The 19,151-nt window shown below is 39.4% G+C and overlaps 1 protein-coding gene across 1 annotated transcript; it reads left to right on the plus strand.

Annotated features, from left to right (window-relative positions):
- The first annotated feature begins 16,916 nt into the window (after positions 1 to 16,916).
- Positions 16,917 to 18,189, plus strand: b3galt1b (UDP-Gal:betaGlcNAc beta 1,3-galactosyltransferase, polypeptide 1b). The gene has a single exon (XM_071473978.1). It carries the CDS (start codon positions 17,059 to 17,061, stop codon positions 18,043 to 18,045), a length of 987 nt encoding a protein of 328 aa, XP_071330079.1. The 5' UTR covers positions 16,917 to 17,058; the 3' UTR covers positions 18,046 to 18,189.
- The last annotated feature ends 962 nt before the right edge of the window (positions 18,190 to 19,151 follow it).

The raw sequence follows: 19,151 nt of genomic DNA on the forward strand, positions 1-19,151 counted from the left end.
CAAGTTGATGCTCATCTGATTTAACTCTGACACACGAAATTCGCAGTGCTTTCCAATGCCCAGCCGGTTTGAGAGACAGGGTGGGACTGACCTTTCGCTCAGGAAACGCTGATTGCTGATGGGCTTCTTTTGTAACTCCATGCTGAAATACTACAAGCAGCAGTGACGGCGGGAGGCTGCAGTGAGTGCAAAGGCGGCCACAGAGGTTAATGACAGTGAAGCGCTTGATTAGAAGCTGTATGATTAACAACTTTGTGGACTGCTGTGGTTACCCTGCTTATGGTTACAATCCTACCCACAGCAGAACTGAATTCCCTGCTGATACCCTAACTGTTTGCTGCTGCAGCTCCCACCACCTTATCCTCCTGATGTGCGAAGATTCTGGTTTTAGTTGACTTCGCTAAGATTAAATGTGTTTGCTAAGATTAGTTGTCCCAGCAGACTAGAGCCTTTTCTGCCATATCTAACTGTGCCACCATTGCTATAAACAATCAGTACCTTGACATAAGCATCTCTAAAATTTCATCTTGTAATGTTAAGTGTTGGGATAGTGCACTTTTCACAATTGGATATGGTCGTGGCATCATTGGACACAAATCTACTTTACAGTACTATCATGATGGGAGGTGATATAGTGGAGCAGTAGTTCATGCAGGCACAGAAGTCTCTTTATAATCACATGTTCTATTTACAGTGCCCTAATATATGACCCCAACGTATCTCAAACAACAAGGTGGTCCATGTACTGTAAGCTTGGCATTGATTTATTCTGCGTTCTCCAGTCTTGTCATAGCATGTCAACATTTCTGCACTAACTCCTTCAATTTCCCCAGCCCCCTCCAGCATTAGCATTCAGCTGTGGTTTTAAGAGATTCCTGCAGTACATGTCCATTTACATTCAGAGTTGTGTATCTCAGGCCTTCTTTGGGAGGTTGTGAGCTCAGGGACTGTCTGTGTAAAGCTTAGATTTGTTACAGCCCATCACATGAATAGAGCCACAGCACTAACAATAAAGAAGCAGTAAAGTCCATTGTACAGCCAGTGACGGTATAACATCATCTTGTCAATGGTAAGGACGTACTTTATCTCCGACAGACACAGACAGCCTCAAGCTTAAGATTCATTTAAGGACATAGTCATTAAAAGATAAATGCTTTGATACTTAGACAGATATTTTTCTTTCACTGTGTCCTGTTTGGCTCAATATGTCTATAGCAAACTATTCAGAAAGAATAAAACGTTTGACATTGCAGAGTTAGAAGAGCTCATTCAATAGACTCACGTGGAATAGATGTTATTGCGTAAATACAGAGAGTGAACAGAGGTATTTGTTTTCCAGACTCTGACCTTCTCACTCCCTACAAGCATAAAAACATCCCTAGAGCCAATATGCAAGAGACCAGGTCTGCAATAACCCAGTTGGAGACCTCCTGCAAAACAAGAACAACAAATTTGACAAATGCACCTAAATTAATTAATCTCCAAGCACGCATGAAGCAGTATGGAGGCATCATGATTTACAGGTTTTACCCACTAAATTCTGTTCGGCAGCAACACACATGCAGGAATTAGCAGCCAGCAGAGGGCACGACATGCGAGATCAGCTTCAGTGCATAAAAAACAGCCAGCAGCACTGCTGGTATTAAATCTTATTGATTTCTGTGTTTATGTTGCCAAGCACACAAACACTAACTGAGCCAAGACAACACTTTAACTTACTATTATACTTAATTACTTAACTTCGTGAAGTTGTGACGGTAACAGGCTGCTGGCAGAAGTATTTTGGTCTTGGCCTCAAGTGCATTTTTGAGAGTGGCAGCTGAGATGACGAAACAGCATCACCAAACACCGACAGCAGAGAGCACACCACAGAGCATCTACTGCTGTTTCCCCACACCACCAGCCTGAGGTGACATGATGTGGCTGACTGGCAGCAGCTAGTTTTGGGGGAAGGCGTTGCAACTGTAGTGAAGCTACATGCTGTCGTCATTTGTTGTTGCAAACATCCATTACTAATTTGGATGTTTTCAAGCACTGCAAAGCCTTGTTTTCCCGCCTCATGAGATGTTGTTTATTTTGTGAGCTTGTGGGAAAATAGTGAAAATTATAGATTTTGTCATTCAGCATCAGAGAAGATCACACCCTTCCACATCCTATGCTTCCTCCTTTGATGCTAGACATGCAGTGACAGCCTCTATAGAAATGACCCATCCAGCCTTCATTGTTCCCATGGTATCCTGTTTCATCCTGTTCTGAAATGTTGCAGAAATGAAGCTAGAAAAGGCATTCTGCAACATGACACTCTTTTTTGGACTCCATGCTGTTTTATTTCTGGTGCAAGTGAAAGTGTCTGGCTTCAGATGTAAATTCAAAAGATGGGAAACGTCATCAAGAGATTACTGGCTTTAGGATGTTTGATACTTTCTCTGCATGTTAAAATCAGGTTGTGAGGGGGTTTTCTGGAAACAGCTGCTCCGATAGTGAGGTAGCCTCCTCATTTTGTCTACATTTCACATTTCATTCAGCACATCCCTTTTTGTTGCACAAACCAACATAAAATCATCTTTACTTTCTCTTTCAATCCAGCTTTGACATTTTCATTTTGCGTGTAATCCATCTATCATCTTCATTGCAGATGTTTTTTGTGCAAAAGGAACATTTTAAGATGGCAAAGTAATAGCTGGTTATATGGCCTTGAGTGATAAAAAGACCCGTGTCTTTGTGCTTTTAATCATGAGCAGTTCACAAGCTCATTGAGAGCCTTGGAGTCTCCCACACATCAAAGCTGCAATAGATGTCCTGCAGATTACTGAAGTGCACTTTGCATTTCTGTCTTTATTTGGGCCTCACTATTTCTTACACTGCTCACTACTTCTGAGGAGAGGCATGATGAGGAAAAACACCTTCAAATAGGTCAGCAGAGAGACCAATCAGCCGCATCACCATCTGTCCCTCTAACGACTACCTGGCTGCTCAGTGATGTGACACGCTTGGCTGGAGAGGCTCCTTAGCAAACATCCTCTCATTAAGCCTCCGCATTTCTTCCCGACTGTACAACTGCAGACACGTGATCAGGTCTGTCTCTATTTTTTTTAATTGCACAAAAATATACATCTACTGGGCCCCTTCATCAGTATGTATATGCTAAAAAACAGTGAACAGAATCTTTCTTTGTTCTCGGTTTATCTGATAAAATTGGAATGCATTGCTGCGGACGCAGAGTTATGATCTACTTAAGGATTTTTATAATCCTGTTTTTTGATTGTGATATATACTCATTGTTATATTACTGTTCATCTGAAACACTAGTTCAACATCTTCTCCAAATAATCAATTTTAATGAAACTTTATAATTATGTTTTAGACAGATTTTGGATTTCTTTTATAGACTCTATTGACACGATGCAAGGAGAAAGCATTTTGCATCAATTCTTAATTTGGAAATTGCTCATATACACTCAGTTGCCAGCTTATTAGCTACACCTTGGCAATGCAGTCTAATACAGCAGTGCTGCAGTAAATCCTATCATCTTGAAGGTTATAATGTTCTGTTTCTGTTTTAAATTGTATTATGTTATACTAATAGGTGTTTCTGATATTTAGTCTACCCTCACTGATAAAATGGGATGGACATAATATTAGTAGAAGGGTCAAATAAGGCTTAATCGATAGAATGTAACCTGCTGAGGTAGCTAAGTCATTTATTTAATTAAATAGTTCATGGCTTTGTCAGTGGCAGTGGGAGTTTGTTTGGTAATAAGAGCTTCTCTTAAGTACAAAGTCTCACATCAAAAGTTAATGGATCTCAGTAAAGCTTTCAGTAACCAAACCTCAAGGTAAACGTATTGTGGGTCCCAAGATGTTTCTGCTGTCCGTCTTACCAGTATTGCCACGGCAACACACTTTAACACAGTACAATAAAGTTGTAAGCAGATCTAAGCATATATACCCATACAGTGGAGGTTGGCCTTTAAACAGATAATAAATGACAAGTTATAATGATATAAAATATGTCGTCATAGGAGAAATTTTAATATTGAGAAATACTGTACTTAATGAACACTTAAAACATCATATCTATTTACAACTGCATCGTAGTGTGTTATTAACCTTTCACTGAATGTTTATTTGCTGCCTATGAATGCTTATTAGGTGTTACCTTTAGTTGTGTGCCCCAGAGACACAGCCAGGATGCAGATTTTTGAGGAGACATTTCCAGGACTGCCAGACTGGAAGCTAACTATGCTGATAGTGTCAGCATGAACACCTTCAGTGAAAAATACAACCTGACATGGTTGACAGATACTGTTGAGGGTTACAGAATCATTACGATTCATTCATTCACAATTCAATTTAAATTATGACTGTTTAAGTGCTTATACAGTTAACTGCATAGACCCCAGCTTTAGTTATGTGTCAGAACAGCAGATGCACTTTGTCAGCTTGCCCAGTAAGGCCTAGTTTACCTCATCTGCATGACTGGTGGTGTGTGACTGACTGCTGCTGCTGATGTCAGTGCTGACACACTACACAATAGGTGATTAGTAGAACCACCAGTCTTGTATCTAAAACCAATTTTTTGTTCGATTTCATGACTAGCATGTAAACAATACCTTTTTGTTTCCACAGTAGAAAAGTGTGAGTGAATAATTTTGCTGTTGATGGAGGACGTGCTTAGCTGAGCCTGATGATGTCTGGGAGCCTATGTGCCAGGGCCGATGCCTGGATAGCCCCAGTCCAATTTATCCGATGGCTGTGTGCTAAAGCCAGAGATCCAGGGCACTCTCCGTAACACTGAACACATCACTCAAAGTTGTGCTTGCCTGACATTTGAGAACTGAATCTCACATGCGCAGTTGGTATTTTATGCAAGATAATCTGCATAATAACTTCGCACCAGAAGCTCTGAAAATCCTTGCCTGTATCATTATTTTCATTATTTGAAGCATGGGGTACATACTTAAATCTTCAGAATCTTCAAAGGGTGTCAGTCATGTTTGGGATAAATTCCAAGACCTGCAAAACGTCTTTATTTAAGTCTTGCTCTCTACTTTGCTGTATCTACCCTCTGTTGTAGATCTAAAGAATAAGGCTGCCATTATAGTGTAATTTTCTTATTGTCAACAAATCTCATGGCTAGACCAAAACAAATAATGATAAGTAATTTCCTAAAGCACCTGGGCACTGTATCATTCAGTAAAAACATGTTTAAATAGTACATTTGTTGGGAACTATTTTAAGCTGTGGATTAAGACACATTCAGTGCCTTAGTTGATATTTTCGGTGGCAGGATGGTATGGGAGAGACTGAGTCAAAATAAAATTGGAGGTTTATACCATAGAGAAATAAGTTACATCAGACTTCAGCTACACAGAGAACACTAGCTAGTACAATCAATTCACTGTGGTATGTGGGATGAATATATATATATATATATATATATATATATATATATAAAATATTGCCAACTTGTCATTTATTGGTCAAACACAAACTATTTAGCATTTATCCAGCAGACAGTAAATAGGAACTAAAGGATGAATGGCTTGCAAATATGCTTGCTATCCCCACAGTCATGCAAATAGCCTCAAGACTTTCTTCTGTAATATAATACCAGTTCACTATAGAAACACTGCAACAAAGCAATAATTGTTTAGGGTGTGAAAGAAATCTTATCTTAAAGCCATCTCTAGCAGTATCTGTGTATGTTTGTACCCTCAAGTGCCTCCATCATTCATACTCTGTCATATGCATCACACTCATGTCAGAGCTCTAAACTGCTGCCATGGTTCATACACTCATCAATTCATCGGGTGTTCACGTAATCTGGGAATTTGATTGCATTTAGACCCATAAATCTGTTGTATATGCTGACCTGCCATCTGTTTGGCAGCATTTCTTCCAGCACTGTCAGCATCATAGGGATAATTTGCAAGGACATTTTTGGAAAATGCAGAAGTGTAATTACAACTGCATATATAGTATCTGATGGGCTGAAAAAAGAACACGCTTTTATCTATTTTTAAATTTTGATTATGATTTTTTTTTAAATCTTTGTTTTTCTGTTGGAGAGACAGGTCTGGAGTTTGATTGCTGCTCTGTGCAGTGTCACATCCTGTTTAATTTAGTGTCTAGGCCTCAGTAATGAGGGCCCTTCACATCATATTACTGGGGACAAGACACAGAAACACACAGGAAAGAACTGGATCCACAAGATAGAAGGAGACACAGTAGCCACCGGCTCACTGACAGTTTTCTTTTGTAGAAGCGAGTCACTTCAGTTTTCAGTCTTCCCTGGAGATTATTCTTGTATAAAGTACAATAAAGGTAATGCTTCAATTTCATGTTGACTTGTTGAATGTCTTTTGAAATAGAGAGTCCTAAACAGTTTCATGAGAAAGTTCTGAGAACCCACCCAGCATTCCTCTTTACTTATGTGACTAAACACAGCAAACCACCACCACTATCTCAAAGAGCAACTTCAATGACTATAAATAAGCTCTTTATTTTACAGTTTTTAGAATGCACAAACAAATGTATTCCATATCAGTGAGGAGATACCCCGTGAAGAAAGGCTGTACTTCCATTTTTCAGGCAGGTAATGGCTGTTTGTTGTTTTGTCTGCTAGACACATTTAAGCTTAGTTTCGAGCATCTCTACTCCCCGTGGTGTAGTTTACTGGAAGGAATCATTTGTTGGACAGCACATAGAAATACCCCTCTGGTCCAAACAGAAAATGGCCATGGCAGAAAACTTTATATGGAAAATCACTCATTTCTGTGAGGATCGCCTCAAGAGTTCATGAACAGTTCTGAGAGGTGTGAAAAGGAAGTGTGGAAGAAAAAGTCAAATCTAATTTATGCAGATTTCAGAGCGTCCAATCTTACAATTTTAAAGCATCGGGAGCAACACAAGCTCGGATGGAAATGTTTTGAGTTGATGGAGGAGGTTTCAGGAGATCCAGTTGTCTTAAGCAGCAGCATTTATTGAAGCTCAATTGAGACTGGAGATGAGCAATTCAAGTTAACACTGTGAAATGCTACCCAGTGCCAAAGGTTATCTTCCTTATTTAAGCCCACACAGAAGACTGGGCCAGCTGGATTCTGTGTGTCTTCACAGTTATTCTGGAGACACATAATCAACTATTGCTCTTAGGTTTACTTGTATGTGGCCTGTGGAAACACCCCTTACTGCTACCTCAAGACCTAAAGAAGGAACAATGCCATCACACAAGCTACTATCCCTTCATCACTGACCTATAAATATATAAACATCCTAAAGTATAATGACAACAATTGATCACTCTTTCTCCACTTTCCTCAAGGTATTATTTCAGACTGTAGAACAGTCAGAGGGTTATAAATTATTGAGTTATTCAGGCCCTTAACTCTGACACAATGTACTCTCATCTCATCTCAACATATATTTCTACCAGCAAAATCAACGGATTATTTACTATGTCATATGCACTACATTTATTTATTTTTTCTCATTATCGTGTCTTTACTATGCAACTACAGATTAATCCCAAGTTATTGGCCATCACAGTTAGCAGCCTGTGAACAGATATATTATCCACAGTTTTCAGCTGTACAGAGATGTGTTGGCAATAACACATTTGAGTTCAGAGAGCAGTTGATCTGATTAACGCAGGGCAGTGGACTTCATTCATATCACGAGGCTTTCCAAACTGAAGCACTTTAATTAACTGTATCATTATTATGTGTGGTATTTCTATCGAATTAGCTATATGAAGGCCATGCGTAATAGATTGTATAATCCATTTTCAAACTCTTCAGAGTGTCATAAATTGAGAAATGAGTCATCAGCTCGTACAGCAGCTGTGCAATGCTGGTAATGAAGAAGAAGTTTTATTTTATTCCTCATATTTCTTGACATTTTTTCAGCACCTCTGTCCAGTGCTGTGGTGTTTAATATCCATCAGGCCAGCTGTGTGGAACAGTGATCCATCTCTTGGATATTTCACAGACGTCAAACTAAGTCCTGGATTCATAAAGCCAAGTTTAAAAGTAGCTCTCTGCAAGTCAGCATTGTTTACACTTTTCCAAAGTAGCTCATCAAAAATTGAGGAGGAGGTTGATGGCGTCCTTTACTGGCATCAAGGTGAGCGTTTTTATTCGGTGTGCATGCAGCGTGCAACACCAGGTGCCTTTGGGGAAGGGGGAAAAAAAGAATAGCAGGTACTGGGCAGCATCTGTTGAGGTATGAAGAATGCTGCTATCATCCCATCAGGGTGCCAGCTTCCTGTTTGTCCACTGCTCTGCTTTGGAAAAATCCAGCTCACCCTGCTTCATTGCTAATATTTTTCAGACACACCTGACGGCTGAAAGGTGCGACCAGTCCACGCAGTAACAGGATCTTTGACTCTGCCTGTCATCTCCAAGCGAAACTTGCAAATGAATCTCATTGTTTCAGACACAGCTAATGACTTATTTACACACTGTGCTGTGCCCAGGCTCAAAATTAGCAACAGTTTTACCAGCAAGTAGTAGGTAGGATGACTTCAAAACTGCATGTTCTGCTTGTTAATAAGTACAGCAGAGTCCCACAGGAGTGGAGGTTGCCTGAGGGCAACATCATGTTACTGAACAATGAGATAAATTGGAATTAGGAACCAAGTTGTATTCAAAATATAACATAACAAGGATGTCGGACACAAAAGGAAAAATATTGCAATCCTCTCCATAGGTACTGTATATAATACTAATTTGCTTTCAATTTTCTTTTTCCAGCTCTTCTCTTTCCATATTATAAGTCAGGGACATCATTAAAATAGATTCAATAAATTATGATTCATTCAACAAATAACAGAATTAACAAAATGTGACAATGTCCTCCAGTCTTTAGGTTACAAAGATTGCTAAAGAATAGAAGTTTTCCACATCAGCTGAGGTATACACGTTCTTGTTAATGACGTGATATTTCCCGAGTAGACTACATCAAAAACTCTGATATCAGCCACTGGCACTTCATTGTGACGTGGTCGTAGAAATGTAGGACTTGGACAGATGGTCAGGTTTAGGCAGCACTGTGAGAAAGTGGTTTTGGTTACACACAACCTACACAACCTGTTTTGTGATCGAAGTTACTAATATTTTTCTGATTTTTTACCAATGCAACAGTCTTTCCCTCACTTTAACCATGTGGAGTGAGCACCAAAGGACACCTACAGAAAAAGAGAAGTCATACTTTGTATATGAACATTTTGTGATAGTGCAGATATGTTTGTTAAAAATATTTCCTTATTATTTGATTAAAAAATGGATTTAAAAAATGTGATTTGGGTGACCATCAATTTTGCCAGCTGAAATGAATTGTCTTTGTTTGATCACAACATTAAGTAGTAAGCCAGTTAGCTGGGCATGCTAATAATCACATCTTACATTAGACCAAACAAACACCTTTTAAACACATTTGATTCTTTTTTTTTTTTTTTTTTCAAAATCTGAACATGATACTTTGCTTTAAATAATGAAATTCACTCAAGCCAGAGAAATCTAAAGCTTGGAAGGCCTGCCATGTCTTCTTGCTGTTGCTAAGCTGTGACAGTTACTGGTTTGTTAAATGGTCAAGTCTTTCTAATTTCTTACATTGTACTGCACCTTCTAAAAAAATTATCCATGCACTGCCCTTGCATTACCATTCCCTTTTGATTTAAAGTATAATTGTGCTTGTGTGATAATGAAACCAAAATGATTACCCACCATCAACCCCTGTGTAGAATTATTTTACACTTCACTTCCTTAAGCAGAAACTGTTCTTGCCTATTATAAAGTCAGTCCTGCATTTTACTGGTACATTATACAGCAGAAAGCAGTCCTCCACCCAAGCATATCTGTGTTTTAGAGTTACATTTGGTGAGCCTATCAACAGTTATTCTCATATTAATTTTCCTCAAGATGTGGTGATATTCAAGGGACTTCAGCTCTCCCAATGGAATAAAGTAACCGCAAATCCGGTTTTATGCTTTTCAAGCAATCAAAAGTTTTCATTCAGCGTAATCTAGTCTCGCTCATTTAACTGCTGGTATAGATTTTCCCCCAGTGTTTGGCTTGCTATAATAGTAGAACACAATTCAGATCAAGCCCTAAGAATAAAATATGTAAATGACAATATTCCCCTAATGTTTCAGTCGGGGAGCAATAACAAAGACAGGAGCCTGTGGAAAAAAAGATAAAGTGATTCTTTTCATCTGGTTTCAGATCTTACATCTCAGAGGTGAGGACACAGTGATGCAGGATGTTATTAAACTGTTAATTGTGCGTGTATGCTATATATGTATACTTACTGTGTCTTTAACAGAACATGCTGTTCTCATGTTGTCATTTCAAGGACTGCAAAAGTACTTGTCGAAATGAATTGAAAAATGTTTGTTTTGACAAGTTCAGTGAAGGAGACAATGTAACTTTAAGAAGTTGTGAGTTGTGTATTGGAACTTTTTTGTGGAAAAACCACATCAGACACATTTTTTTCAGAGCCTGGCATTTTATTATGTTATATAACATATCTGGGCATCTTTAATAGATGAATAAGATAGTATGAAACGTATAATATGTATAGACTGTAGAACAGAACAATGAAATTGTAAGAAATAATCCAATATATTTTTCAAATATCGCTCATTCTTATGAAATGTAATATATAATCCTCCTTCTGTTTACAACAACAGGAGTTTATTGGAGGTCACTTTTGTTTCATTCCAGCAGCTTTTATTGCAAAATGTCCTTTTCCTGAAGTTAGTTTTTATTTCACAATAACATTTCATCAATGACTTCTATTTCATTATTCCAGTTCTCACCACAAAATCTTTGTCGACTTTGTCGACTTTCACGACAGAGAAGGCAGCAGCCACTCGTGTGATTGGCTGTTGCTTTAGTCTGAATTACTGGACAAAAACTTTAGAAAAGGGCATCGCACAATTTCATGATATGTTTTTACTTTAATGTTATTTATTTTGAATTGAACACTCTGAGTCACTATAGCAACAGGGGTAAATAGACCTACAGTATGCAAAAGGGATGCTGCACTAATGAGAGGAAGTGTGTGTTTTCTCAGTTGATATACTGAAGCAATCTGTGTGCCCAGATCTTATAGTACAGTCTTCCTGGAGTGGAGCATTTATGCAGACAGAGTGATGGAAAAGCTTTACAGCCTTGTTTGGGTTTAAGGGATCTGACACCATAGTTGAAAAATAGTCTTTTAAACGCGGCTTTTTGTTTGATTTATGTTTTATATTAGAGTACCTGCAAAAATGGTTCATAAAATGTAGAGAGGTTTAAGTAAATGTAATGAAAAACATATTTTAATAGCTTGGAAACTGTGCACACGGTCACTCTCCTTTCTTTTCCAAGGTCACTGAAATCTCAGCTATAAGCTTACAAATGTGGCTTTCAGCAACATAGTGCTGGGCAGGGAGATTTGAGACTTTACCACTCGCTGTGCTTCAATTTTCTTATCATTTTTCCACACGTCTCTGCTCCATCAGGCGGTCTTGTCATCAGTGTTTCATATGTCACTCAATTATTTGTTGTTGTGAAAAGACACGCATACTGTAGGCATGTCCCGTGCTAGGATTCACATTTGAAATTAAAAGTCAACAGGAATCCAACCTTCATAATGTCATCCACATAATATTGAATATTAAATGCTCCACCAAAACAGCATGGTGTAGATATACTGTAGTCGTCACGCAGAGTGCATAGAAATATTGAAATGTAAAGGGTGTGTTATTGCAATTAATACTTTTAACTAAAGTTATGCCATTAGTGTGTCATGTGATTAAAAGTCTAAACAGCAATATTCAAAGAGTGTTGTGTCAAATGAAATCCAAGGTAATCAATTTAAATTTTTGGCACGGACTCTCCCCAATAAGCAATAAGCTTTGTATGAAGCAGTTAATTCAATCTGGCAATCTATTAGTTCAGAGACGCTGTTATTGGAAAAACACTTCAGAGACCTGTCTATACATGGTCAGGGGGCCATGAATCAAAACATTTTTGTTGTGTGCAGAGGAGAGCGTAATAGCCCTTTTTAGAAACTAGTCCTCCAAACAGTCAACCCAGAAGCTTAGAGAAAGAAATGTCATGTCCTGATGAATGGCTGTCTTTGTGCTGGGTTCCCTGTGCAAGTTTACCTCTTGCTATATAATAAATCATGATAAATTGGGTCTCTGTTGGTAGTATAGGGTAATTATTTCCCCATTTAATTACCTTCCCTGTTGTGTTTCCGTTGTTTGTTTCATGTCCTGAAAGTCCAGTGTTCAGAGGTTCAACCATTTACACCTGCCCCCCCCCACCCCCTTACAGACCGTATTTTACCATATTTTGCTATTCTTTCTGCCAGTCACCAGGCCAGTCTGGTAACACAGGCAGGGGATTTTATGAGTGACTCTCAGTGTGACATCCAGCCTTATGGAGACTGATTGGAATAATAGCTCTGCAAAGGTCTGGCAGCCTGCCTGCAGGCTCTGCTCGATGCTACAGTCATCTGACCACAAGCTAGAGCAGCCCACATCGAGGCATCCACACATGGAGAGAGCTAGAGGCTGAGCCTGAACTTTGCCAGGTGGTGGATAAGAGTTGACAACTAAGTCACTGTTTAGTGCACATTTAATGAGCAGTTCAACAAAGTGGGGTCTAAAGAGCACATTTTTGGTTTGATGGACTTCTGACAGAGGGCTTGGGTATTTCAAGTTCGACACCACAGCACACTGCGTTTTCCCAGCAGTGGAGACTTGTGACTGATGTCCAACTCTTTGGTTCAACGTTCCCACCTCTGGAGCCAGTGTGGCTAAAACTGACATGCCCCTTACTTTTAGAAGTTCCTCTTACTTCGGTCCTTCAGATGTTTTGTCAATAAAACATGGTAACCAGCACCAAAATAGAAACGTTTCCCAGTTTATGCTGGTGCTATTAAAAAATCCCCAAATACAGTAAACGGCAGCTTTTCTGTGTTTGATGTATTTGAAGTCAGACGTTACTTGAGAAACTCTTGCTCAGTGAGGTGGCAGCAGAGGAGAAAGGATAATTACACTGGTTCTCATACACAGTTCACTCTGAACAAAATCAGGCGTCAACCCTTCTAACACTCTCCTATGCCCCCTTCTCCCCCACCTCCTTTTACTGCATTTTCCATATGTCTCACTGTTTAAAGGAGCTATTTGTAAGTTTTGCTATTGCTACGTAGCCAACGTTAGCATTAACAGCTGTTTACTTACCAGTCTAGAAGAAACTTTGCAAAGTCAGCATCAAACTTCACTTCTTTCCTCACCAAGAGCTGTCTCCAGCACATAACTGCCATCACTCCTGTTTCTCCTGGGAGTCTCCCATATTTCAAGGTAATTGAATGACACCCTCCCGTTTTGTTGTTTCTCCCAGGAAAATCTCTGGTAATTTGCATAGCCCTCAACCTTTATTATAAATAACTGTCATACACAGATCCATAGGTCTTCTGTGTTTGTCTGGCGTTATCCAATTTGCAAGATTGTGTATGAAACACAAGCTAGACACACAATCCAAATACATACATACATACATACATACAACTGTCTCTATCACTTCTTTACTTCTACAGAAGTTAGCATGCTAACCAGCCAGCCCCAGCCTATTCCAGCTTGTCTCCTCACTTTCCAATAGCCGGTCACTGGTAACCTGCAATCTGCCCTGAAGATGTGGCTCTGCTCAGAGAGCTCACTGTAACCTCTTGTATTATAAAAAACAAAGATGGCTGATGCTCTTGTCAAATCACAGTCACCACCACCTGCTGAGAAAACAGGCAGAGCAAACCTACAAATAGCCCCATTCAGCCTGATATTTACTGTCACGCAGTTCAATGGCAAATAGACCCATTTATATCTCTCTATGTAATGCACAAAAATAAACCACACACATCTGATCTATCATTTATTCTTTTTCTGTCACTTTCTTCAGGCCACATTTTGTCAGCACGTGAGCCACTGCCGTTTGTAGACAGTGGCGCAACAGGACGTTAAGTAATTCCTTCCACTTCAGTTTTGCTTATGCACAGAGCATCCTCAGTTCATACTGAACTAATTAATGACAGACATTCACAAAGCAGTAGAATGCACTTTCCTCTCTATCATTCAGAGTCAGGGACATATTTATTCGTCTGTTTAATCTATCGATGTAGATGCACATGAGACCCAGATGAGAAATGTTTGTTCTGAGAAGCCACTGGAGGTTATGTTTTACAGACTGGCAGCCAAATGCATTGTCACATAAACAGTGTCTCAGTTGTGTCTCAAAATTTTATTTATTTTTTATTTTTTTGCGTCAGTCTGGGAACTGAGATTTCAAAGTGACAATGTGGGACGCAGTGACTGTTTGCTACCAGCTGGCCTTGGTGTTTGTGTATTTCAACATGTTGTACACATGTACACACAGCATGTGGCTTGCTGTTGTTTTCACTGTGTTATTAATCTAAAAGCAAACAGTTATTGCTTGGCCTGCCCCTGTTACTCTGTCCTCACTCCAACCTGACCCTCCTCCCTTCTCTGGTGTTAGGAAATATTGGCGCCCGTGTGTCTCTTGCACCTGTGTAAACTGTTGTTAATGGGCAGGATTGTTTGCTTCTCTGAATCCTACGACATCTAACAGTAATTTCAAAAGACGAGGAGAGGTCTGATATTGTACTCGCGACATCAGAGTTTTTGCTGCAAGACTCTGGGGGAAAAACGGTTCAGTACAAAATGGACTGAGAAGAAACACTATTTGTAAGACAGTCTCAAACTGATAATCTACTGTCAGAAAATCTATTCTTGAGCTGTCACAAATAAACAGTATAGATGTAGTCACAAGATAAGATGGTATGTTTCTCTCAAAAATGTCCAGCACTAATTCATGTGACAGATTACGTTCTACAAAGAAAACGGCATTGTTTCCTAAGTGTGTATGTGTCTTTTGTTGTTGATTGAACAGATTACCTTTGTATACAATATGGGTATAGGCTGCAGGTAATTGCACTCTATCCATAAACTGAATTCAAATCATGTTATTATGGCTGCATTTGCCTGCTCAAAGTGGGTTTTGCTACTCTTCAGCTTTGAAGATGGAAATGCAGACTTTTATTGCATTAAGGCCATTCCCTTGTGGAGTGCATCATCTCATCTGCCTTCCCAGGATGAAAAGAAAAGTCGCAGAGTGCTACAAAAGCCAGGATACACGATCTGCATGCTAACGTATAGTGTAGGTGCTCAGCCACCTGTGCAAAGGCGCAAACAAATGCCATTTCAGTCTCCATGCTGTAGAATGACTGTTCAAAAAATAGACATGCCACATTTCTGTCAGCACAGTAAGAGGCAGACAGTGCAGCAATGCAGCATTGAACAAATTGGGGGGGAAATGAAAAAAAAAACACCCCAGGGGAGAAGCATATCATGGCACAGAGTTCCCTTTGTGCCACCATATCACACTGTCGTACAGAATGCTGCCAACCCCACAGCTCCTTTGAGCCACAGAACAAGAGATCTTTTTTTCTTTTTGGTTTTGGTTTGAGTTTAAAAGGGTATTTGTCTCCTCTTGTAAGACGTCAGCCTGTGCACCAGGATCATGTACTGAATGGTGAAAATGTCCTGAAGCAAAATCTATAATTCATTTATATGCAAGCATGAACATTTAATTCAGTTTGCACTTGTAAAGCAATTGAACATGTTAAAGTACTGTATGTAAGTGCAAATTGGAGGCACTTGTACTCAACTTGAGCATTTACATTTCGATCCACTTTAAATCAAGAGGAAATGTTGTGCTTTTTTTTATGAAAAAATGAAACTAACTAGCAGTAAACAGAGCCCTAGAATTTGCTACAATTTGGTCGACTATAAAAGCAAAGTAAATCAATGTACACATTAAGATATCAGATATAATGATCTAACAATATATAACAGTAAAGCACTTATTGGGGCCAGTTTCCTGTGTTGAGTACTTTTACTTTTTAAGTGCATTTTGCTGATAATACAACATTTTCAGAGAAAACTGTTGCAGTTTAGGTATTTGCAATGCTCTTAAGAATACACCAGCATTGTGCTGTGTGTTGTTACTGTGCTTCCCTCATTTTTTATGAAAATAAGCTCTTTATGACTAGATTATAACGATTAAATATTCCGTGTTGCTTATTGTTCAACGTGAGAGCAAAATAAAACCACAATTGAAATAGCAAATGATCATATTATCACACAGTACATTTGGCCTGTCGCAAGCCAGGGATGTAACACAGCGTGCAGACAATCCTCACATCTCAACGTGTGTTGCCGATGAATAATAACTAAACCTGTGCTATGAATAATATAAATGTGTCTGACAATGAGTCACTTCTGCTAGACGGCTGATGGCACCACAATCTTTCCCATGTGTTTCCCTCAGTGGTGTTAGTTATTAGATATTGATTTCATTTGAGTCCTCTCCTTTCTTTCTCAAACTAGACTCACTCAGATGGAACAAATTAATTTTAGAAATTGAGTTGTGATGATTTTTTGATTCCAACACCCAAATGATAAGTTTGATACATCAAGTCTGTTTTCCATGGCACTGGTTATTTATTGTATATAAATAACATTATATTCAAGCAGCATTTCCTCATTTGTTTGACCTGTCGTCGTAGTAACTGATAGCAAAGTGTATAGAGTGGCTATTTTTTCATACTTGCCACTGCAGACTATGAAAAAAAAATGCAAATATCTTTTTAGGACTTGTCTTATGAATATACACCTGGTATATGTATATATATATATATATATATATATATATATATGTATTCATGAACCATTCCTCTCTCTCTCTGTCTGTCTCTTTCAGATGTAAATGGAGAAGCAGCGGTGTCCCCGAGAGAAACTGGACATCTGTATTATTTTAAAGCACTTTGCATTAAAACAGCATCACTTCTCTCTGAAGTAATCCATTACTGACAATTAATGTCAAACTGCACGCTGGAGCAGCTTAATGCTGCCTTGCTGGGTGAAACATTGCTAATGGAAAGAAAACCTTATAAGATCCAGTTCATCAAAATACACCTAAATGCAGCATAATGCCTTCAAAAGTGTCATGTTTATACCTGCTGACAGTGGTCTGCTGGGCGAGCGCTCTCTGGTACTTGAGTATATCTCGTCCCACATCCACTTATGTCAGCCACATGTCTGTGTCCATACGGAAGACTGTGAAACCCCACAAAAACATCACCTTCACCAACATCCGCACCCGCCCCCTCAATCCACATGCCTTCGAATTTGTGATCAATGAGCCGAAGAAGTGCGAAAGCGTCACACCCTTCCTGGTCATCCTCATAAGCACCACACACAAGGAGTTTGATGCGCGCCAAGCCATCCGGGAGACCTGGGGGGATGAGAGCACCTTCAGCGACATCCGCATCCTCACCATCTTTCTGCTGGGCATCAACACGGATGCTGTCCTGAACCAGATGGTGGAGCAGGAAAGTCAGATCTTTCATGACATCGTGGTGGAGAACTTTATTGATTCCTACCACAACCTCACTCTCAAGACCATGATGGGCATGCGCTGGGTGGCTACCTTCTGCCCCAAAGCGCAGTATGTCATGAAGACTGACAGTGACATCTTTGTCAACATGGACAACCTGATCTACAAGCTCCTGAAGCCCACCACCAAGCCGAGGAGAAGATATTTCACCGGCTATGTGATAAATGGTGGCCCAATTAGAGATATGCGCAGTAAGTGGTACATGCCCAGAGACTTGTACCCTGAGAACAAATACCCACCTTTCTGCTCTGGCACTGGCTACGTGTTCTCAGCAGATGTAGCTGAGCTCATCTACAAGACTTCATTACACACAAGACTGTTGCACCTGGAGGATGTGTATGTGGGACTGTGTTTGCGTAAGCTGGGTATACACCCTTATCAGAACAGTGGTTTTAATCACTGGAAAATGGCCTACAGTCTGTGCAGGTACAGACGGGTTATCACCGTCCACCAGATCTCCCCGGAGGAGATGCACCGCATTTGGAATGACATGTCCAGCAAGAAGCACCTGAGATGTTAGAGGACCACTGACCAACAACTTTTTTTTTTTTTGCCTTTTCTCCTTTTCAAACTTCATCAGTTACACACTGATTAATGTAAAAACATTGAGGGCTGCTGCAAGTCTCTATTTCATGACAGATGTTTTCATTCACACCATCTCTGTGTGTTTCTGCTGATTACACCTCATGATTGTTAATGAATGCATGACGCTTGTAAAGCGCCTATTCTCACGCATAATTAAAGTGTGGTGTTGTTATTGGAAGTAATTTTGTTCATGTGTTCCAGCTCCAGTCTAACCACACTATTTTTGATAAGCATTAAGTCAATCAGCATTATCCACTAAATAGCGTGGCCTAATGGGCAGGGACAGGTTCAAGCCCTCACACTGACAAGCTTTTTCCCTGCTGAAGTGTCCTTGAGCAAGACACTGGATATCTACCAGCTCCATGGCTGCTGACTCAGCACCCTGATATTCCTGCAGGGGGCAAGCCAAAAGAAAATCTCTGTGCAGGAAATAATACATGATCAAATTACTACAATAAAGCTGTAATATTACACATTTTATAGTATAAGTGTCAATCACAAATGAAAGAAGAGTTTCTGGACAATGAGAATGCAAATATTAATCTTTTCTAGCAACAAACCAGTTTGTCTGTTGAGATAAAACTGCGTCTGCACTCGCTCTGCTCTGCCCCTTTTTGAATCTTTCCTATGAGCAAAGTCACATACTAAGCGGAAAATTAGCTGCATTATATTATTAATCTCCAGACAGACCAAGCTTACAGATAACTGATCATTTTCTCCAGTATTGGTAATAATGAAACCACATAGCAGAATTCACCAGATGCTTTTTTTAAAATAAATTTTCCTGATGACGTTTTTGTTTACAGATAATCATAATTTCACCGCCTCTTCTTTCTGAAATACACAAATGTATATTTTTATTTACTTTTTTCTTTTTCTTTTTTTTTTTTTTTTTAAGATGCATTTTGTTGTTTTCCCACTTTGAAATGTTCATACTTGAGGAAGGCTAATTGTGTCTCTCAGCTACCAGCTCCTCATTACTCCAGCTGGTTACGTTCACTGTACGTCAGCTGCTATTTCAGCTCATCAGCTCCTCCACGC

Source organism: Trachinotus anak, unplaced genomic scaffold, assembly GCF_046630095.1.
Source record: "Trachinotus anak isolate AG129_WGS33_773 ecotype Australia unplaced genomic scaffold, CSIRO_AGI_Tana_v1 ptg000001l, whole genome shotgun sequence".
NCBI classification, from domain to species: domain Eukaryota; kingdom Metazoa; phylum Chordata; class Actinopteri; order Carangiformes; family Carangidae; genus Trachinotus; species Trachinotus anak.

Excerpts from the sequence above, each read along its gene's own strand:
- b3galt1b (XM_071473978.1), top strand. The coding sequence starts at position 17,059 with ATGCCTTCAAAAGTGTCATGTTTATACCTGCTGACAGTGGTCTGCTGG.